This window comes from Maniola hyperantus, chromosome 21, assembly GCF_902806685.2.
Source record: "Maniola hyperantus chromosome 21, iAphHyp1.2, whole genome shotgun sequence".
Lineage (NCBI taxonomy): Eukaryota > Metazoa > Arthropoda > Insecta > Lepidoptera > Nymphalidae > Maniola > Maniola hyperantus.
Window position 1 is genome coordinate 11,252,717 of NC_048556.1, and position 24,523 is coordinate 11,277,239.

The 24,523-nt window shown below is 38.2% G+C and overlaps 1 protein-coding gene across 2 annotated transcripts in view; it reads left to right on the forward strand.

Annotated features, from left to right (window-relative positions):
* Window positions 1-24,523, forward strand: part of LOC117992349 (B-cell receptor CD22-like) — a 140,262-nt gene that overhangs the window by 61,269 nt on the left and 54,470 nt on the right. For both annotated transcript variants that reach the window (XM_034980028.2, XM_069505804.1), the window contains exon 3: window positions 4,356-4,503. In XM_034980028.2, the coding sequence (XP_034835919.2) occupies window positions 4,356-4,503 (148 nt within the window). The remainder of the gene's footprint in view (window positions 1-4,355; window positions 4,504-24,523) is intronic.

The following is a 24,523-nucleotide window of genomic DNA, read 5'->3' on the forward strand; positions in this document are numbered from 1 at the left end:
TTTTTTTTTTTGTAAAATAAGCAAATTTAAAATAATAATTAAAAATTACGTAAAATAATTTTAACATTATATTGCATGCCTTAGTATATAAGGTATTTGGCTGTACTTACCACAATGTATGACTAAGAACCATTGTAAACCCAAATAAGCAATAAATAATTTGATTTGATTTGATTTGAGATAGCTTGTATGCCGGGGAAGGACATAGGCTACTTTTAATCCCGGAAAATCAAAGACATTCTAAGGGATTTTTAATAAGCTAATTCCACGCTGTCAAGTTAGTGGATATCATCTATGAGTAAAAAGCTGTGATAGCCTAGTTGGTTAGGACGTCCGCCTTCTAATCGGAGGTTGGGAGTTTGATCCTCTTAATTTTCGGAGTTATGTGCGTTTTAATTAATTAAATATCACTTGCTTTAAGGGTGAAGGAAAACGTCGTGAGGAAACCTGCATGCCCGAGAGTTCTCCATAATGTTCTCAAAGGTGTGTGAAGTCTACCAATCCGCACATGGCCAGCATGATAGACTATGGCCAAAACCCGTCTCACTCTGAGAGGAGACCCGTGCTCTGTAGTGAGCCGGTGATGGGTTGATGATGATGATGATACAAATCATTCCTGTGTGGAATGGTGCCAAGAATACTGCATTTCCGCGCTGGACAGCCAAGCTGATCCGCTGCGCAAAAAATGAGCTAGCTCTTCTGTCACCAGATGAGGCTATTAATCGCGGTGAAAATGTTTCATAATTTTTTTTTACTATGAGTAAATTTATAAAATTAAAAACTAAACTACAATATCACAAAAATGAAACGTGTTCAATGCAGTGTTGTAAAAATATCCTACATTTTAAACTCTATTAATATTTTTTAACTAAATTAATTATTGCAATCTAAATTTTTGGAGCATGCATATTTTATTAAAAAGTTTTGTGAAGTAATTTTGTAGTATTCTAGTTAAATACATTTTGCAATTACAAACCTGTGTTGGATTTTTTCCTAGAAATACTTAGTTTATTTTTCTAAGATAATTATTAAAGTGCTCTAAATTTAGTTTTTAGGGTTCCGTACCTCAAAAGGAAAAAAGGAACTCTTATAGGATCACTTTGTTGTCTGTGTCTCTGTCTGTCCGTCTGTCCGTCGTGTCTGTCAAGAAAACCTATAGGGTACTTTCCGTTGACAATGAATAATGAAATTTGGTAGGTAGCTAGGTCTAAACAAGTAAAGGAATAATTTCGAAAACCGTGAATTTGTGGTTACATCACACAAAAAAAATTGTGGTCATGAACTATTTTCAATTTTGAAAGTAAGATAACTATACCAAGTGGGGTATCATGTGAAAGGGCTTTTCTTGTACTTTCTAAAACAGATTTTTCCTTATTTTTATGCATAATACTTATTTATTTCATTAAGTGGTATTGTCCCATACGACACTGGGTTAGTATAATAAATATTAACTGTACCCATTAATGAACTAACAGTACTAACTTACTAATTAAGGAAAAATTGTAACTAACATACTAGCAATCTATGGATGGAAACCTCTGAAATAAACGTTTATTTGTTTGTTATTTATTATTGTTTATCGATGTTTTAATTAGAAAACAACGTCAAGCTGATAGCCGGTTAAACATAAATTAGCTTATTATGATAACAGCCTAGATCGATTAATTAGGTTCCACAAATATGTTAATAAATGAAATAACTATAATACACTATGTGTTTACACGTTTTATTTATTATATCATCATCAACAGATAGACGTCCACTGCTGGACATAGGTCTCCTGTAGGGATTTCGACACGCCACGATCTTAGTTGTGCCGCCTGAATCCAGCGGCTTCCTGCGACTCGTCTGATGTCGTCCGTCCACCTATTGGGGGGTCTTCCAACACTGCGTCTTCCGGTGCGAGGTCGCCATTGACCGGTTTTTTGTCAAGCATACTTATTTTACAAAGAATACTATGACATTTTACAACTCAGCTCATCTTAGGTTTGGTAGAAATGGATTCTATAGATATCGTTTTCATTGCAGGTCAAAAAGTACGAAAAAGTTTTCCTTTTAAAGTAATGATAGATATTTTCAGGTTAACAAAGCCACCTATATATTTTGTAAAACATACTCTGCGATATCGGAAATCCAGTGCTTGCAACAAAAATATACTTCGTACAACGATATGTACCTGTTCTGTTGTATTATTCTTGCAAACACAAACTTAGTTGAATTTGTTCAGGTTAACTGAAAAGTGCAGATAGGAGTAGATATGTCTGAATACACGGTAATACTCTGATAAGAAATAGAAATAGAACGATTTTTCATTCAAATAAACCTTTCCCCTCCATTTTTATGGTTCCGTTTATAGGATCACTTTGTTGTCTGTCTGTTTGTCTGTCAAGAAATCTACAGGGTACTTCCCGTTGACCTAGAATCATGAAATTTGGCAGGTAGGTAGGTCTTATAGCAAACATTCGGGGAAAAATCTGAAAACCGTGAATTTGTGGTTACATCACACAAAATAAATTAGATTGTGGTCATGAACTAATAATTAGTATTTTCAATTTAAGTAAGATAACTATATCAAATGGGACGTATCAAATGAAAGTCCTTTTTTTGTACTTTCTAAAACAGATTTTTACTTATTTTTATGCATAATAGTTTTTGATTTATCGTGCGAAATGTCGAAAAAATACGGCTATAACACGGAACCCTCGGTGCGCGAGCCTGACTCGCACTTGGCCGGTTTTTTATCCCGGAAAATTTATGAGTTCATGGGGTGGGATGGAAGAACTGAAGTTATTATGATATACAAATAAAATTTGAGCTTCCATTTTCGTATTCGTGGTGATTTCAATAAAATATCTGTCGAAGTTGCAAATAATAATTTACTTATGTATGGATAACGATTGATTTCCGAAATGAAGTCGGAATTCAACATAACGATTGACATGTTTGTCCGCTGAATTCGTCATAATATTCAATTTGTCGACTCGTTTGCATTTATTAAATGCTTTATACTATTAGCAAGCTGAAGTGGCAGTGGGCAGGTCGTGCCTGTCATAGAGGCGATGGCCGTTGGAGCCGGAAAGTCCTTGAGTGGAGACCGCGTTTAAGCAAGCGTAGTGTGGGACGCCCTCCAGCACGATGGACCGACGATATAAAGAGGCTGGCGGGAAGTGGCTGGATGAGGAAGGTTGAGGACCGGGTGTGGTGGTGCTCTTTAGGGCTTATGTCCAACAGTGGATGTCCACAGGCTGATGATAAAATGCTTTTTTACATGACTGCCAAAAAAAAGTAGTGTAATGTTTCAAGAGTTCATGTTTGTATGTACATAATAGGTTGTACAACTATATGGGTTTCTTATAACGTTCAAATGCAGAATAAAATGTATGAGGCATCGTAAGATAACATCATTATCCTGAGTGAGACTGGCAATAAATTAAAAAAAAATCATATGGCTGCCGCCATACAGGCGTCATTTTATTAAGAGTTGAGAACCATTTCCATTTTTGAAAGTGGCTAAAAAAATAAAAATGATCACAACCATAGTTCCCACGCACAACAGACGGAAACGTTTAAGTGCGGAAACCAGCCCAGAGCGAAGAAAGAAAAGAACCATAGTTCCATATCCAAACTAGTCCCGGAAAATTTGTTATTTACGGCTGCAGTAATGTGAAAAAGTGCGGCGAAAATGCCGATCCGTAAAATATGAGTCTGTCCGGGGAACGATTCATTGGCGCTCGCCACATAAGTTATTATCTCCGGACATTTGCTAACGCCAGCATGTACTAAATTATTGATAGTAAGTAATTAATAATTACATACTATATATAATTCAGTACAATCATTATCATCATCATCATTGTCAACCGATAGTCCATTGCTGGACATAGTTTGTAGAACTTCGACACGGCACCGGTCTTGCGCCGCCGCCAATTGCCATCCAGCGGTTTTCTGCGACTCGTTTAAGTCCATCTATCGAGTCAGGCTAGTCAGATTTTCCAACACTGCGCTTGCCGGTGCTAGGTCGCCATTCTACTTTAGAAAGGGATAATCGGCAGTTTTCCTTTCATAGAGTGCTGTGTGACAGAGTGCCGCTCTACAAAGCCCAAGCGGCCAATTATCTCTTTCTCGACTATTTTCCACTAGCGATGTTATAAATCGTGATTGCGGCTTTTGGAGCTCATCTCGTAGTTCGCGGACTGTTTAAACGAATACAAAAACATGGCACACACCAATTCTTCTTTCATGACATAACGTCCACGCGATGTAATTGACTAGTGCTGCCATCTATGATCACACGAAACTAAGTTGTTACAAAGCATCTGATACGTAGTGAAGTGGTCATATCAACTCAGATGTAGTGGACTTTGTTCCAGTGTCGACGATGGACGTCGAGGCCGTGGTGGGGAGGACCGCCTCCTTACCCTGCGACATCGAGCCAGATTCCCATGAGGACCGGGTCTACATGGTGCTTTGGTTCCGACATGCTGGTGGAAAACCGCTGTACAGGTGAGTCTAAAAGAATTTAAAAGCTTCTTTACGTTATTACGTACGAAGCGATTCGCTTTCTCGTTTCTAATACGGACTGCTAGAATATGGAAAGCCCTTAAGGTTTCCGTTTCCAGCTACAATATTGAGACCTTCAGAAAAAGAGAGAATAGGCATCGTATAGGCAGGTGCGCAGGCGGCATCAGCAATTACTATTAGGTGTGATTGCAGTCAAGCGCATGCCTATATAGTTAAAAAAAAGTAAGAGGTCTATGTCATTCTTTCTTAAATTGTACAACGTCCGCGTGATGTAATCAACTAGCGCTGCCATCTGTGATCACAGAATGAAACTAAAATTGTTATATAGAGTGTATGTAATATTGCCGGCTAATCTCTGTAAAATCTGCTTTCCGAATCGATTCACAAAATTTTATGTTATGAGAAAAATATGGTGAGGAAAAAAAATATAAAATTTGGGGAAAAACAATCTTTTTTGTAATTTTCTTTATGTTTCTTATTTTGTTTTATTCCGTTACTAGCTGATGCCTGCGACTTCGTCCGCGTAGATTTAAATTTTTCAAAATCCCGCGGGAACTCTTTGATTTTCCGGGATTAAAATAGCTATGTTTTAATCCAGAGTATAATCTATCTCCATTCCAAATTTCATCCAAATCCGTTCAGCCGTTTTTGCGTGAGTTGAGTGGATTGAGTCACACTTTCACATTTAGGTATAATATTAGTAGGATAAGTGAGCCCGTGACTGCGATCTTACCTGATGGTAAGTGATGTTGCACTCTAAGAAGGAAGCGGGCTAACTTGGTATCTCTTATCGGTTTCTATGCGACATCGTACCGGAACGCTAAATCGCTCGGCGGCAAATTTTACCGATATGATGGATTTGCTGAAATCCCTGATACAGTGTTGAGTCTTGACTGCTATATGATATAGCAAATCTGAACCCTAAGTTTTAGCCCTAAGACTGGCAATAGTAGATGGGTGTTACGACTTAAGCCCACTGGCACTGACTTCTCAAAGTTACTCTCGTACTTTGCGATAAAAGTCAAAGTTAATTAGGGATAGGGACAGTAGGTAATGTGATTACAAGTGATTACAGCTAATAACGGGGATTATAATTAGCCAGACGATGTTCTATTAAAAGGTTTTACTAGATAATGAACTTCATATTATTTTTCCGTATGAAATTCATCCTGTAATAGAATATTTGAAAAGAATTCGCGGTAAGGTTTTTGTTTTCACTTCTCACTAGAAAAACCTACAAGAATCTAAATATATAAAAGGAAAAGGTGACTGACTGACTGACTGACCGACTGACTGACTGACTGACTGACTGATCTATCAACGCACAGCTCAAACTACTGGACCGATCGGGCTGAAATTTGGTATGCAGATAGCTATTATGACGTAGGCATCCGCTAAGAAAGGATTTTTGAAAATTCAACTCCTAAAGGGGTGAAGTAGGGGTTTGAAATTTCTGAAGTCCACGCGGACGAAGTCGCGAGCATAAGCTAGTTTGTAAATAAAATAAGAAAATCAAAACCACACCAGTACACCACAGATGTTACGATTTATATAGCTGATCCCCGCGACTTCGCCCGCGTGTATATAATATAGCCTATGCCACTCAGGAATAATGTAACTTTCTACTGGTGAAAGAATTTTTAAAATCGGTTCAGTAGTTCCAGAGATTACCCCCTACAAACAAACTTAACGACATTACCTCTTTATAAAATTAGTATAGATATACATAATAATATTATGCTTGCGACTTCGTCCGCGTAAGGTCCGCCTGGATTTAGGTTTTTAATTAATTTTATCTATGTACAGAATTTCAATTATCAGTTAAACGGAATGGAATTCTAAAAATCCTATGGGAACTTTTTTACTGACCAAAAGTAGTCTATGCCGATGCCGATGGGATGCTAAGATATCTCTGTAGCAAATTTCGACAAAATCAGTTAAATGGATAAGCCGTGTAATGCTGGCAGACCGACAGGCATTGCTCGTGGGTGGCTTCAGCCGTGGCTAGTTACCACCCTACCGGCAAAGCCGTGCCGCCAAGCGATTTAGCGTTCCGGTACGATGGCGTGTTGAAACCAAAGGGGCATGGGTTTAATAAAAACTGCCATACCCCTTCCAGGCTAGCCCGCTTCCATCTTAGACTGCATTATCACTTACCACCAGGTGAGATTGCAGTCAAGGGCTAACTTGTATGTGAATTTTAAAAAATCCACATTTATAATATTAGTATGCGAAGTCGAGAGCATAAGCTAGTGATCCATATGGATCACTAGCTTATGCTCTCGACTTCGTCCGCGTGGACTACACAAATTTCAACCCCTATTTCACCTCCTTAGGGGTTGAATTTTCAAAAATCCTTTCTTAGCGTTTGCCTACGTCATAATAGCTATCTGCATGCCAAATTTCAGCCCGATCCGTCCAGTAGTTTGAGCTGTGCGTTGATAGATCAGTCAGTCAGTCAGTCACCTTTTATAGACGTATTTAGATTGATTACAAAATTCGATAACAAAAACGATTCTTCGCCATCTCATTACAGAACAGCAAAGATTTATTACCCAACTCGACACATAATTCGCCTATTCGTATCTATCAGAAAAAATATGATAGAACAAGAAAAAAGTTGAATAAAACGGTTACCTCGTACAAATGAAATATGAATTCATTCGCAAAACGATTCGTCTGTCCGTATAAATTATTATCTCTCACGCGATATTGCCGATACATATGTTATTGGGGGTTATATAACATATCGACCGTGCTTTAGGCTGCTTTTCCACCAGAGATGTGCTATATACAATGAACCAAAAGCTTAATCTATATATATAAAAGGAAAAGGTGACTGACTGATCTATCAACGCACAGCTCCTAAAAGGCCGGCAACGCAAAGGCGGTTCCTCTGGTGCTGCAAATGTTTATGGGCGGCGGTAATCACTTAACATCAGGTGCCTGCCCGTTTGCTCGCTATCTCTATTAAAAAAAAAAGCTCAAACTACTGGTCGGATCGGGCTAAAATTTGGCATGCAGATAGCGAGCAAAAGGCAGTTTGCTATAATCTGCTGAAACAAATCGAATCTGTATGGTGCAATATGCAGCATGCGACATGCACCGCCCGCCCTCCCACTGCTAAACATGTAGGACAAACACAAGTCACCAGGCAAGCAGTACGCACCACACACATCCCAAAACACACTCGACGCACGTTTCGCTCCGACAATCCACAATTGCACTTTGCAATTATGGATTGTAAGGTCTACATCTGAGGATCATCATCATCATCATCATCATCAGCCTGTGGATGTCCTCTGTTGGACATAGGCCTTCCCTAAAGAGCGCCACCACACCCGGTCCTCAGCCTTCCTCATCCAGCCACTTCCCGCCAGCCTCTTTATATCGTCGGTCCATCGTGCTGGAGGGCGTCCCACACTCGCTTGCTTAAACGCGGTCTCCACTCAAGGACTTTTCGGCTCCAATGGCCATCGCCTCTACGACAGACATGATCTGCCCACTGCCACTTCAGCTTGCTAATAGTTTGGGCTATGTCAGTGACCTTGGTTCTCCTGCGGATCTCCTCATTTCGAATCTTATCCCTCAGGAAAACTGCTAACATAGCCCTCTCCATAGCTCGCTGAGAGACTTTGAATTTGTGAACAAGGCCGTTTGTCAGAATCCACGTTTCAGCACCATAGGTGAGGACGGGAAGAACACACTGGTAAAAGACTTTCTCCTGAGGATGCTCCTTTGTAATTTTATAGTTATTTGAAAGAAAGAAAGAAAGAAATGGCGTTTATTTACAAAACTGTGCCACACATGACATCTTATAGCTAAGAGCTGGTTATTCCGCCGCTGCTTCCACCTGAGCACAAGCCCAACCCGCTTCAAGCAAAAGAAGCTAATATTTCGGTGAAAGTATTTCGGGGTTATTTAAATAAATAAATAAATAAAAAACCTTTTATTCAGCCAAATTTACAAATAGGTACAAACAGGTAGGGTGCCGTAGTCCTTGTATTTCAATAAAGATTATCATGATTTGATTACATTTGAATACCAGTGACAACACCTAAATAAGTCGAACAAATGTAAGCATTGTCCATTAAATTCGATACCTACTAACTTATTACAACAAAACCAATTGATAAATTGTTTTTTTACTCACTATAACAATTAAACTCGGAAATGACTTGTCAATACCAAATAATGGAAGCTAAAGGCTAAAGCTTCTAGGTGTACCCCGGTAACTGGTTCCGATTTATTTAAATAGTGATGTACAATTGAATTGAAAAGTTTAACAGTTTTGTCAAATTTGTCCCATGGTATGGTACCCACACTGGTAGTCCTGTGTCGTGGCCTTTGGTACCTGTACCAACTTACTTTTATGCAAGGCAATAATGTAAATCGATTCTTTGAAGAGTTCGAGTTTCTTGCTGGTTCGTCTCCGTGGGAAAGGCATTCCGAACCAGTGGTAGATTTGTAAATTCAAAAGCAAGTACCTACTTGTGAACGTTTATTTGAATAAAAATATTTCTATTTTATTTCATAAAACCGACTCTTTTTTATGTAATTGTACTTACTCTATTTTCATGGATACTTATATCTTGAAAAATAATGGACTTTCATATTATACGCTTTCCTCCCCCTTGGGGGTAGAAGTTACAGAAATCGTGAAACACATTTTTTATATATTTTTGACATAACTTGAAATATTATGGATTTTCATAATTGACTATTACTTCGTATGTACAGGGCTATTGAACAAACAAAATGGCACCGATTCAGTGGTGCTTTAGCACCAATGCAACCTCAGTGACGTCTGGATTTCAAACGGGTACCATAAACATTAGTATCTAAGACGTGGCGCTGATTTATTTGGTTCCAAAACCGTGAAAAATTTTGTTCGCTTGGGCATATCTTGTCATTTATATCGATGGTGAAACCTGAAAATTCCCGCTTGTAAGGGCTCTCTTTGGGTAATTTACTAGAAAGGTCGTCTTTTTAATTTCAATTCTTTTCACACTTTGAAGTCAAGTGGCGAATCACTAAGCTGTGACCTCGACCTAAGGCTTGAAAGAGTCTTTCTATTCGACTTTAATCGATTCTCAAGTGATTCAGCACATCACTAGTTCGTAGTATTCAATAGGCTTCACTTCCATCTTCCGTATTATAGTCAAAGAGATGATAAAAGCTTCATTACACTTTTTTATGGTTCCGTGGCTGCGTCGTAGCTTCTAATAAGCAAGTAGTTTTTACTGAGAAAAACCGGCAAGAAACTTTTATAAAAACGCAGGCTTTCTCACGATATTATCCTTTCAAAACAAGTGATATTATGTTGCGCGTTTTTCTCGGTATAAATTCGAATCATCTCAAGTTTCAAAATTCCAATAGCTCCTAATCTATAACAGTGGGTATTGAATAGGCTCTAACGGCGATCGATTCAATGTGATCGCTTATAATTAATGCGCGCCGTGCGAATGGGTTTGATTAATTGTTATTGTGCACATTTGCCGAGCAGATTATGGGCCGATGCGTTCTATGGCTAATATACACCATAGCTTTGCTTTACTGTTCATTGTACAGCTTCTCTAGCTGCGCTGTAGCTTCTACTAAGCAAGTAGTTTCTACTGAGATGAGCTGGCAAGAAACTTTTACAAAAGCGCCGGTTTTCTCACGATATCTTCCTTTAAAAACAAATGATACTTAAGTTGCGCGTTTTTCTCGGTATAAATTCGAATCCTCTCAAGTTTCAACAGCTCCTAATCTATAACAGTGGGTATTCAGCAGTACTCAGAGTCGCTTAATCGTTACTTAAGTTTGGTTAAAACGAGACAGAGCTATATCTCTCACATAAATCTGTCTCGTTTTAACTCAAATTTAAGTAACGATTTTAAGTACGGGTGATTGGATAGGTTCTAAAGGCGATCGATTCAATGTGATCGTGTTAATTAATGCGTGCCGTGGGAATGGGTTTGATTAATTGTTATTGTGTGCACTCACTGAGGAGGTTATGGGCCAATGAGTTCTATGGCTAATTTACATTGCTTTGGGCAGCTTAGATTTACTATTCATAATGTATGCTTCGAGAATGTTTGAGTATATAAAACAACAGATGACAAACGCGACTTCGTCCGCGTAGATTTAGATTCTTCTAAAAATCCATTGGGAATTTATAGACATAAAGTAACCTTTGTCTATCTTCGGGATTCCGGATACCTAATCATTTATTCGCGAAAAAAGATATTATTTTTCTTTTTTTAGGTATAAATTAGCAATTAAGGATGTAATATCAAATTCTGCCTAGTTATAGTTTATACTTTAGTCGATTTTAGTTTGTTCCGTCACCTACCTAGTTAGTGATTATATTATACCTACTCTTTGCCTAGTTTTCATACGCGTGCTATGCCCGTGTGTTGTGGACATAATTTTTATTATAAGTATTAATTTCTCATTGGAGACTGCTTAGGTTTAAGTGTTTTTTATACTAACTATTTATCTAATTGTAACTGTTTGTCTTTACAAAATAAATGAATAAAATTAAATTAAATACCTACCTAATTTTGTCAAGTGAAAAAGTAACGGATGGACAGACACATTCTCGCAATTATAATCTCAACCTCCTCCGATTCGGAAAGTAGCTTCTACTAAAAAGAGCCAGCTAGAAACTCTTACATAAGCGATAGCAAAACTTATGGTATAGCTCTAGATTTGCTCGTAATCACATGAAACACGAAATCCAGCGAAATTGCTTCCGATAACTAGATGCGGGCTCATCAAGATGTTGCCGGAACATTACACGCGACCGCACGCGAAATGTGCCGAGCGAATATCTGCCACATAGGCCAGGAGCCGGTGGCAATAGTAAAGTGTGGACTGAAGGGGTTGTTTCAGAAGTGTATGGAGCCTTGGCTTGATATTGTACACCCATTAAAAATGTTCAGGATCCCGACTAAAGTTATTTTTGAAATTATTTTTCTTCTGAAAATGTTCTATACTCGATGTAGAAAAATAATTTTGAAAAATACAAAGGCAATACTACAATGGCGTACCACCTTTATTACAATGACATAATATTGACATATTAGAGTTGACATTGACATATTAGAAAAAAAGCCGAGACTCGAGAGGTGCGTTTTGAATGACATTGACATTTTTTCATAGAGTAAAGAGTCTCAGCATTTTATTGCGTTTTGAAACACTGTATTTTTGTGTTTTCACTTCATTCAGTAATAATATACAGTATACTACTAATAAATCAAACGTACAAAGTATTCTTTCTTGTCTTCCTTTAATAAACGCTTGTCTCTTTATCGCGTAGGCTATTATCTCCTATGTCTTTCTCTCGTAAGAGTTAAGAGCTCGAGCGGAGTCCTTCGAAAAACATCATCACTACCCATATTGTTACTATTCATATTATAAATGCGAAAGTGTATTAATTGTTTGTTGGTTTATTGGTGTGTCCTTCAATCACGGCGCAACGGAGCAACGGATTGACCTGTTTTTTAATAATTATGGGTATTATGGGTATATTTGAAGACCTGGAGTGTGATAAAGGCTATTCTTTATCCCAAAAAATCGATGAGTTCCCACCGAATTTTTGAAAATCTAAATCCAGACTAGGTCGCAGGCATCAGCTAGTAGCAAATAAATTTTAAAACTCTCTCCACACGCTGCCACCAGCTCTTGGTCTACATTTGTTAGTGTATTACGGCAAAACGCGTCATATTTCCGAAGTGTAGTAAGCGGGCTCGCTCGTCATTTGCGGCGAGTGCTAGCGAATATCGCTACCATTATATACCTACTGCGTCACACGAAATTGAGACACATTTTGTGGCCTAGAGTGGATAAGGGCTCGTACACATCGCGCGCTTAACGGTGCATATCGTCGCCTAATCTCCTAGTCGTTGTTCTAATACAACGCATTACGCAATTGGGTATTTGCCAAAAATAAATTATTACTCAGTGATTATTAAATAGAGGATCTTTCAAAATATCTAAAATCCACGTCTTTTGTTAGTTTTAAATTATCGATTAAACTAAAAAAAGTACGTCATTATGATGTGAAGTCACATTCCAGTATTTCATATAATCTCGCATACTAAGCGCTCGTACGACTACACACGCCACGGTCTTGCGCCGCCTGAATCTAGCGGCTCCCTGCGACTCGTCTGATGTCGTCCGTCCACCTATTTAGGGGGTCTTCCAACACTGCGTCTTCCGGTGCGAGGTTGTCATTGCAGCATCTTAGGACCGCAACGTCAATCGGTTGTACGAACTATGTGCCCTGCCCATTGCCACTTCAGCTTCGCAACCCGTTGAGCTATGTCGGTTTCTCCTACGGATTTCCTCATTTCTGATTTGATCACGTAGAGTATTGGATGTAAGCGTTAAAACTCCCAGTGAGCACGCACCCTTAGGAACATCCGTTAATGCATCGAGTGTCAATCATTTGCGGGAGATAATCCACTTTGTGACACGCTTCGTTACACCCAGGGTTGCCACTTGCCTACTACGTAGCATTTTAATATTCTAGCGTTTAAACTATCGTGAGTGATTTCCATTATATGTATATTGGTATATGTATAATATCTGTCCCGGCTTTACTCACGTTTTTACGGCTTTATTCAATTTTACTTTTTTGTGACGCTCACTAATCATCGTTCAACAATTATACGTCAACAATTAAGGATGTAATATCAAATTCTGCCTAGTTATAGTTTATACTTTAGTCGATTTTAGTTTGTTCCGTCACCTACCTAGTTAGTGATTATATTATACTCTTTGCCTAGTTTTCATACGCGTGCTATGCCCGTGTGTTGTGGACATAATTTTTATTATAAGTATTAATTTCTCATTGGAGACTGCTTAGGTTTAAGTGTTTTTTATACTAACTATTTATCTAATTGTAACTGTTTGTCTTTACAAAATAAATGAATAAAATTAAATTAAATACCTACCTAATTTTGTCAAGTGAAAAAGTAACGGATGCACAGACACATTCTCGCAATTATAATCTCAACCTCCTCCGATTCGGAAAGTAGCTTCTACTAAAAAGAGCCAGCTAGAAACTCTTACATAAGCGATAGCAAAACTTATGGTATAGCTCTAGATTTGCTCGTAATCACATGAAACACGAAATCCAGCGAAATTGCGTCAACAAGCTGATGCCCGCGACTTTGTACCCGTGGATTTATATTTTTCCGTGGGAACTCTTTGATTTTCCGGGATAAAAAGTAGCCTATGTCCCTTTCCAGGTCTTAAACTATACCCATCTTGTCGATCCGTTGGTCCGTTGCGACGTGATTGAAGGACAAACCAATAAACAAACACACTTTCACATTTATAATATTGGTAGTGATTCAAAAAACTTACAAAGATTTAAAATAAAACACGAATGCCCTGCTATATTGAATTTTGTGTGGCAAAATGTCTACCGCTTGTTTCGCGCTAAGTGTAGCTTGGACTTTATCGACAGACGTAACTTGCACTTGCTAGTTTGCGCCCTAGTCAAATAAATAATGCAGTCAGGTTATTTAAAAGATTAAAACTCTTGATAAGCCTCTACGCGTTGTGATTTATATCACAATGCTTATGCTTTTAGTTGTTTAAAGAAGATTGGGTTCAGCCTTGATGGTCAACTAAGCAGTGACAGCCCTACAAAATAGCTAACGAGGTGTAGACACGGCGCATCGCGTCGGTTCAGCGCGCCCGCCTCTCAAATTCGTATGTTTTATCCCTTTCATCATCATCATCAACCAATAGACGTCCACTGCTGGACATAGGTCTCTTGTAGGGACTTCCACACTCCACGGTCTTGCGCCGCCTGGATCCAGCGGCTTCCTGTGACTCGTCTGATGTCGTCCGTCCGTTTTATCCCTTCAGAGGTAGAATTTTCAAAAATGCTTTCTTCCTGTAGTTTGAGCTGTGCGTTGATAGGTCAGTCAGTCCGTCAGTCAATCAGTCACGTTTTCCTTTTATATATTTAGAAGAAGATTGTGTTCAGCCTTGATGGTTAACTAAGCAGTGACAGCCCTACAAAATAGCTAACGAGGTGTAGACATGGCGCGTCGGTTCAGCGCGCCCGCCTCGCAAATTCGTATGTTCGCCACATCAAAGAGCTTTTCCTTTTTTTTTCTTTTTCAACTGGCAGCTTGTTCATCGATTCCACACCTCCAAAGTTTGTCTGTGACATGTTCCTGTATTTTTCTACAGGATAGGTATTTTAGGCATGTTTTTAAGGTGCAAGATTCAAGCTACGAGATTCATTCTTGACTTGAAGGTATCTAATATTGAAAATGAAAAACGTAAACCCATTACACTTCTCCTGTCTCAAGATTGTGTAAAACTCTTACCACCACAGCTCTGTCATTGACATTAATTCTGACTCTTTGTATAGGTTTCGGGAAAAGATCTTTGTATAATTGAAGTCTTGAGTCTTATCTGTAATCTTATTGATGTAATGTATTTTTATTTTGTCACATATTTTCGTAAATGTTGTGTTAACTTGTAAATGGCGACTACATTTAGTAAGTTATATTTTCAGAATATGTATTTTTTTAAATGTATTAGTGTAAGTAGCCGAAAGTTAACCTAGTAAAAAAATAAGAAACTTAATAAATATCTTGACAATGCCTTACGATACGATTTACGATTTATTAAAAAACGTTAAGTACAACTAAGTACAAGTACTTACAATCAAAGCATTTGATCCCTAATTAAGCTTTCTTTTCTTCGTTGTAGACTTACCTACTTTCGAAAAAATGTAAACACAATTCTTTATATCTTCCTTATTTACCAAAACAAACATTATCATAAAAGGTATGACGATTACCAAGCAAATAAGATTGAAGTAACTGAGTTGACAAAGTAAAAATAAAAACACAACTGTACCCTTAGTATGAGATTTTATATTATGTCACCAACGTTGATAGTATTCGAGTGTCGCAAAACCTTTCGCATTATAGTAAACTGGATCTTAAGAGCCTTGTTTTAAAGCTCAAGTTTGTCTACATATCTACAGCCAGCGCTCCAAGCGGAAACGTTGCGAAATTAAAATCAGTGGCATTTAATTTTTGACTTCAATTCAAGGCTCTTTAGGTTTTTTTTAAAAATAGATATAGCGAGCAAACGAGCAGGCGGGTCACCTGATGTTAAGTAATTACCGCCGCCCATGAACATTTGCAGCTTCAGAGGAACCGCCGATGCGTTGCCGGCCTTTTAGAAAGTAGGTCCGCCCCTTGAATAACCCCATGTTATAATCTAGTGGGAACACCGCCGATGGGAGTTGGTTCCACAGTTTGCACGTGCGTGGAAAGAAGGATCTGGCGCAGCGGACGGTCGAAGTGCACCAGACACCCAGGTCCATTTTACTTTAACGGTATTGTGTTTCGACTCTCGAATTCTAGCAACGTTTGGTGAGCATCGATATAAATGACAAGATATGGTCAAGCGCACAAAATTTTTCACGGTTTTGGAACCAAATAAATCAGCGCCAACCTCTTAGATACTAATGAACGACCCGTTTGAAATCCAGACGTCACTGAGGTTGCATTGTTGCTAAAGCACCACTGAGTCGGTGCCATTTTGTTTGTTCGATAGCCATACGAAGTAATATATAAGTCAATGTTGGTGAGACGTAAAATCTTATACTAAGCGTACTGATAAAATAAACAGAGATAAGAGGTGGAATTCCGAGGAAAGTTGTGACAAAAGAAATGTTCCCCATAGCCCCGAGGGGTAGATTATAGAAATGTTGTTTTTCTCAGGGCTCCTTTGGGGCAAATCGGGAATATTCTTAGCAGTATGATGTTATCTTCCGCTTTCATTCTTCTATAGAGAGACGAGTGCCCTAGTTGTGACAACGCATATCAATTGATTGCGATTGTTAAGCAACGTTGACTCAAGTCGGTAAATAGATGAGAACCGACTATGGAGGGCCAAAAGGCCTTTTTTTGTCAGAATAGAAGTTAGCTCTTGACTGCCAACTCACCTGGTGGTAAGTGATGATGCAGTCTAAGATGGAAGCGGGCTAACCTGGAAGGGGTTTTTACCAATTTTTATTAAACCCATGCCCTTTGGTTTCTACACGGCAAAGTACCGGAACGCTAAATCACTTGGCGGCACGGGCGGCACGGCTTTGCTGGTAGGTTTGTAACTAGCCACGACCGAAGCCTCCCACCAGACCAGACCAGAAATTTAGAAATTATAAAATTCAAATTCCCTGCCAGGAATCGAACTCGGGACCTCCCACTAATAAGACCACAGCGCTTACCACTGCGCTAGGGAGGCCTTTTCAATAATAACTGTAAAAACCTCGAAATCCTCGCTCTGTTAGTCGAGTTGTGGGTATACGAAAGGATCTGGGAACCTACCGCTTTAGTATTCCAAGAGAACTCCTACCCTTATGTCATCCTTTTCCATTAATGTGTATTACCAGTATTAATGGAAAATGGTCGCAACCCTCAGCAATGAGGCATACGATACACAAAAAGTAAGTAATTGTGTCTTCAGTCACAATGATGCAAAAGTGTAGGAAAATTTGCTTTCTGAAAATCAATCCGTACTTGGTCCGCGTGAGCTATGGCCTAAACCCTTCACATTCTGAGAGGATAATACCAGTGCTCGGTAGTGAGCCGGCGATTGGTAGAAGATACCTTCAATCACAGCGCAAAGTATTTTTGAAAATTAAATTAAAATGCCATCTCGAGCTGTCGTGTACTATAACTACTTCACAGAGCAAAGCAAAGGTTACGCCAAAGACAATGTGTATCGACGCGTATTGTTCCCATATTGAAATGTCGTGAAGCAGAACGACAAGTGACTCGTCTTATCGCTTCGTTACCTTGACGCGTGGCGCAAGTTTTACGCTTCTCTACAAAGTATAAAACAAAATCGTTTCTCGCCGTCTGTCCCTATGTACGCTAAGAGCTTTTATACTACACAACCGATTTTAATGCGGTTTCCATCAATTGATAGGTAGAGTAAATCAAGAGGAACGGTTATACGTATTATGCTTAGTTTAATATTATTTTGTGTTAATTTTTTGAATTATTGCGATAATTTATTGTTCAACATGTCGGAAGAAATCAAGCAAACTGAGTTTTTTTTAATCGAAAATGCTGTCTTATTCTTGTGTGTGATATCATTAATCGCGCGTACGCAGCGGATGGGTTCTCAACGAGTTACACCCAATCGTGTAACAGTGTGACTCATTGGGAATCCATCGGAAAAAATCCGTTCGAGTCACACCCAAGCTACAGTGTGACTCGTTAGGAATTACAATGAATAAAAAAGTTGCAAATAGTAACAGTGTGACTCGAAACAATGAGTTCGCACTTCCCAACGAGTCACAGTGTGACACGATTGGGTGATGACGATAGACAAATTATAAATCAATAACTTCATTAATTCTTCACCTGCTTTCTAATGTAAAGATAAGAGATTGTATGAAAATAAGTATAGAGTTGGAAAAAATAACAATATTTGACGTATCTACTTTTTCACACTTTTGCGTTGTAGAGACGTAAGTTCGAAGAAATATATAAAAACCGCCTCCATCCAATAGATTCATGTGGCCATAAAAACATGAGCCTATACGCTGAAAATAGAAAAATACAAAGTAACAAGGTTTTTATAATTATCTCCATTCTTATTTTTTGGATTTATTCCGTTCTTCCAATTGGTGGGTCTATTATTCATGCTTGATGGCCTGATCATCCTTGTACATGTATCACTTGTAACCTTTAGGTATTTAAAGACTTACTAATTTTCCCTATTTTTATTTTGTTTTAATAAATAATTAATTATTTAAAAAATAAAAAATAAATAGTTTTTTTAAATTATACAATTTAATAATGAATTCTAGCCTCATAAACTACCACTAAACAAAAAATCACGTCAATTTATTACTACAGTCCAAGAGCCTATTGGGATGATGCCTTTGTCAAAATAAAATATAATTTCTTAGGAAATATTAAATATAGGAATTCTATGAATATGAATTCTTATAAAATAGTAAATCTGCCAAAATTCGTAAAATCCACGTCCATTGTTAGTTTTATTTTAAGTTTGCTAATAGAATAGAATAGAATATAATGTTTTTTGCGCAGCGGATCAGCCTGGCTGTCCAGCGCGGAAATGCAGCCAGTATTCTTGGCACCATTCCACGCGGTCATGATTTATATAGTAATTAGATAAGGCTAGCTTTAAGTTTTATTGTATTTAAAAAGATGTTTTTTTATTCATGTAAACTTTTTAAAAGTGCTTATGAATAGTCAGGTTTAATTTACCACTGGTTCGGAATGCCGTTCCTACCGAGAAGAACCAGCAAGAAACTCGGCGGTTGCTCTTTTTAATTTTTCAATTTACAATGTTATTATACCGTACTATACAAGCCATTGCAGCCCCGTGCATTGCTGGAGCGAGTCAAATCCAAGCTTTTTTATCGTTTACATAGTCTGCGACTGTATAATATGCTTTTTTTAGGAGCATACTTTTAACACATTTTTTAAACTTGTGTAAAGGCAAGTCTAAAATTGCTTGTGGAATTTTATTATAAAATATTACACTCATTCCCACAAATGACTTTCGCACCTTCCAGAGGCGGAGCGCAGGAGTAGCTAGCTTATTTCTGTTTCTAGTTTGCCTATCATGGAGATCACTGATTTTTTTGTAACTGTGAATGTTTTGTCGTACAAAAACTTGGACGATTTAACCTATGGACTTGTAACGCGCCTAATATTACGAATAAAAATTTCTGTCACTTTTGGTGCGGGACGAGGAAACACTACATAGACAACTTGACACACTCACTCAACAAAGTTTTGTGTCATTATTAACACACACATATCTAAATCTTCAACACTACTACATTTTACGCACACTAATAAGTTATATACATCAACATACAAAGACATTACGACTGTAAGACAGTCAAATTGATTTGCGATGCTACCGTATCGATATTTTAAAATATATCGATAGTTTTTCAGAAACAAAAGTAGAAGTAAGAATTTATTACTCGTATTTAATTACTTAAAACCAGTGTTTGGTCAGCGTAGCGTATTCATCGTAGTATTCGATCGCACAATTGTGCCCACTTCATTTTAAAGTGGGCGTCTTTAGGAAATCTGTAAAAAATAAAACGATTATGATAAATTATTACCTGATCCTCATCCTTGAGAAAGGTACACCTTTTAGCTACATATTACCCAGTTCAGAGGCACCCTACCCCGTTTCGCGCCTATCACTAAAATTGCGTTGCTTTAATTTTTTTTTTAAATGTATTAAGTACGTGAAATCACAGAAATCGACCAGTTTTATTACAAGTACAGGTAGCGAAAAAATTGTGGTAATTAATAATAACTATTCTTTACTTGACTTGAAGACGGTAATTTAGTCGTTAATAATAAAGAAAATGTTTTCATCGATATCGATAATCGAACCGCAATCACTATCGTACTACTACGTAATTTCATGCTGTTCACGCGTATTCAAATTTTAACCTAATTTGTATATATCGAGGGTTGCAATTGTTTAGAAAAAACAAAATATAGTCGTGAGGAGTGTGACTCGTTTCTACCGAATTGTTACGTACTCAATTACTGAATCGGTAAAGTTCTCGATTGTTATTTTATTATAATAATTTATGTAATTTAATTTATAGAAAGCGTTTATTACACCAAAAATACTTACTTATGAAATGAAATTCCATCTTTTTGTAAATTTGATGTGTTTGATTTGTTCTTGCACTCACTAACGGCACAATCAGGCATTTTTCACCCAGCGTGTAAGACGTCGTCACACATCGAAAACGATTCTGACAATGACAAAATCGATTCCGCAAACAGTGTTTATAAACGCAGTGGATTAAAAATCCATTACTATTGACAGAGGGGAATAATCATGCGAGGCGCGTCCTTAGGTTAAATCGTCCAAGTACAAAAATTATATTATTGTAAATATATTGGGTAGCTACTGTAAGAATACCTATTTCCTTAAATATCTCTCGTAGGGAATCGCGCGGTTTTAAATTTTAACCTAACCATTTTAAATTATCGATTTAACTAAAAAAGTACGTCAAACGTTTATGACGTCACATCAGCTATGTATTTCATACAAGCTTCCTTCCAGCAAGCCTTTGACGTTTGATAAACACTCGCTGATTTGACTAGAAGTCATCATTCCTATTGCAAAGTTAGATTTTGACAGATCTATCCCAAGCTGCACCTTGTACCATACTTTGAGTACGACTCGCACTTGACTGGTTTTAGTTGTATTATATTATTAGGTTAGGTTTAAAGACTTTATTTTCTCAAAAAAGAACAAAAATTCACTTACATGAGAACAATTTTAAGCATAAAAATATAGAAGAAGATACGGTGAATTTATACAATAATAAAACTTATATATATTTTAAAACTATAGTGTTTAACAATATTTTTTTAATTTTTCTTTAATTATTAAATTATTCTATTTTTATGTCATTCATATAGAAGTAAAACACTTAGCGTGTTTAAGCGTCTTTGCTTATCGACATGTGAAGTCAATTAACGCTCAAAGGCGCCGACAAGGCCAATCACGTCAATTCACGTCTGTTACCGCGTGCCAACTCCGCGCTCAAGGTATATATCGACATTTTGGTGCAAAACTTCCCTGTCGCAGCGCTTCGTTACCTATATACCTTATGGTGCAAGATATAAACTTTTAAATATTTTAGGTTTTGTTGATGCATAATTATAATAAACTTTGTCCGCGTGGACTACACGTAACGACTGTACGATAGATAGTGAATTGAAAGTCAGTAACTCTGTCAGTCACCTTTTATTATTATGTTTAGATGTTTGTTATTATGTAATTAAAAAATAAAAATAAAATAAAATTAGACAGCATTTATCTCCGGAGTTCTACAGATACAGGCTCGTGATGGTTTTATTCGTTACTAGCTACTAGCTGATCGATTGATCATGATGATGATGATTCGTTATACTTCATCATCATTATCATCATGATCAACCCATCGCCGTCTCACTACCGAACACGGGTCTCCTCTCAGAGTGAGAACGGTTTTGGCCATAGTCTACCACGCTGGCCATGTGCGGATTGGTAGACTTCACACACCTTTGAGAACATTAATGGAGAACTCTCAGGCATGCAGTTTTCCTCACGATGTTTTCCGTCACCGTTAAAGCAAGTGATATTTAATTAATTAAAACGCACATAACTTCGAAAGTTAGAGGTGCGTGCCCGGGATCGAACCCCCGACCTCCGATTAGAAGGCGGACGTCCTAACCACTAGGCTATCACAGCTTTGCGTTCAGTTTCCTCACCGATCATTATAAAAATACATATTGAAGTATTTATTTTCACAATTTAAATAAGGGGACTTGTAATATTCAGGAGATTGATTCGTGATATCATTTCGAATATTGTCCTCATTATAATTTTACTTCCTTTTAATATTATTTCATCTTACCTGAATGTCTAAAATAAATAATTATTCTAATGAGACAATTTTTACGGCTCTTATGATCAGGGATATGGTTTTTTTTTACTGTGTTTTGTACTGTGAACTGTGCGCTGTGGTCCCAAATAAATGCGTATCATTATTATTATCTAATACAGGAACTCTAATACATGGTCGCTACATATTGCATGCTAATCGGCAGAACATCTCCACTGTTTACCCAGATTCGCAATAAAGAAATTTGTCACTCAGCGGGCGATGTAGAGAGCTATGCTTGGAGTTTCTCTACGTAATCAAATCAGAAATGAGGAGATCCGTAGGAGAACTATAGCAACCGACATAGCTCAACGGGTTGCGAAGCTGAAGTGGCAATGGGCAGGGCACAAAGTTCGGAAAATCGATAGACGTTGGGGTCTTAAGTTGCTGGAATGGCGACCTCTCACCGGAATACGTAGCGTTGAAAGACCCGTGTGGAAGTCCCTACTCCCTACAAAATTTGTTTGCGTAGAAAAGCGCAAACGCCGTGCCGTCTAAAATCGAAAGAACACCAGTGAAATACGGAACTTATTGCTTGACGTTAAGACTTTAAACACAAGAACAACAGAGACTCATTCTATCTCGCTCAAAATTCGCGCGTACAAAACATGGCGCGTAGGCCACAACCAATAGCGAGCGGACGCACGCTGTGATTGGCTGAGCTTTTTTAGCGCCATTCAAAAGTTCGATTTCTGCGTAGGTATATCGCCGTAACCTATAAAAGTGCGGTAGTACTGCAGTATCTAACGGCTCTATGCGATCTCCTTTAGCAATGTCACCCGTGCCAAAGATAAATGTAGTCCTAGTGTGTTGGTACACGTTCGTGACATAAAGCAACGCGAAATGACGTTGTACTAGCGTTTCGTAGACGAGTGTCTTAACGCTTCGTTTGATGCGTGTGGTGCAAGGAGAAAGATGTGGCAGATTAAAATAAAAATTTGTTTGTCAAATTCAGTTGTAAGTACACAATGCATGTGTCGCAGGCAGTTTGGGACGACCTCCAACTAGGCTTGTCGAAAAAATATCGACAAATCAATATATCGATATTATTTGTTCGATATATCGATATATTTGAGCGATGTTTAATGTTCCGATATCTACGTACCCGCGATTCGGCCCATATAACCGAGAGGTTGGTGGGGCCATGGGAGGTGGGGGGTTGAATATAATATCTACGTACCGATATAAAATTCCAACTATCGAAAAGGTGGATTTTTTTTATTTTTTCGGACCAACAAACAAATTACCTACTTAGGTTTTTACTTTCACAATATTTTTTCATTCAATATATCGATGCTTGGTTGGATTAGGCTCAAAAAGGCTAGATAATCAATTGTAAGCTTAAAACTAAAGCTGCTACGAGGTTCTTTTACTAAAAAAGTACATGTCCACCATCTTGGATTTGAAAATAAATATCATCAGTCAACACTTGTTACACACGCAATATGTAGGTGTGACTCAACGGGAAAACAGTGTCAAAAAATTTCCATTGAGTCATAGAGTTACTCAACGGGACAACAATTCCAAAAAACCTCCCTGGCGCAGCGGTTAGCACTGTGGTCTTATTAGTGGGAGGTCCCGGGTTCAATTCCTGGCAGGGGTTCGGAATTTTATAAGTTCTTAATTTCTGGTCTGATCTGGTGGGAGGCTTCGGCCGTGGCTAGTTACCACCCTACCGGCAAAGACGTGCCGCCAAGCAATTTAGCGTTCCGGTACGATGCCGTGTAGAAACCAAAGGGATACCGGTTTAATAAAAACTGCCATACCCCTTCCATGTTAGCCCGCTCCATCTTAGACTGCATCATCACTTACCAGGTGAGATTGCAGTCAAGGGCTTACTTGTATCTGAATTTTAAAAAAAACCCCGTTGAGTCACAGTGATATTCACGGGGGTGTGACTCAACGGGAATAACCCAGGGTTTCACTACGGAACCTCAAAATGGTGCCAACTCACCGTGTATAGTATCAGGTCACGTTTCACGTTGCTACTAGTTTAATCCACAGTCTTATTTTCAGTGTGAGGTAATACGTCTGATATTTCACGATAATATCCCCGGGGGGTTCCGTTTACTCGGGTTCCGTGATAAAAGACGTGCTTAGTGGCGCGGGAAAATATAAAAACCTTTAATACTTGCAGCTATATGCTAGTTTTTAAAATATCTCGTATGGAAAATGCTGCTTGATATTTTTCCAATCGGTTTATTTATGAGGAGATTGAAATAATTTTTAAACGTTGCAGTAGCGATAGCAACGCGACAGCAATAGCAATGCGATAGTTCATTTGGTGTCTCTCTTCTTCTTCTAATTTTGCTTTGTGGCTATTGCTGTCTCTCTCTCTAGCCGAACGTTTGACAGAAATGATCGCGAGTTATACGCCTGTCGCAAGGCTGTCACGAGATACGTAATCACCCCGCGGAATCATTACTCATCACTCCCCATATTATAAATGCGAAAGTGTGTTTGTTTGTTGGCTTGTCCGTTTATTGGTTTGTTGGTTTGTCCTTCAATCATGTC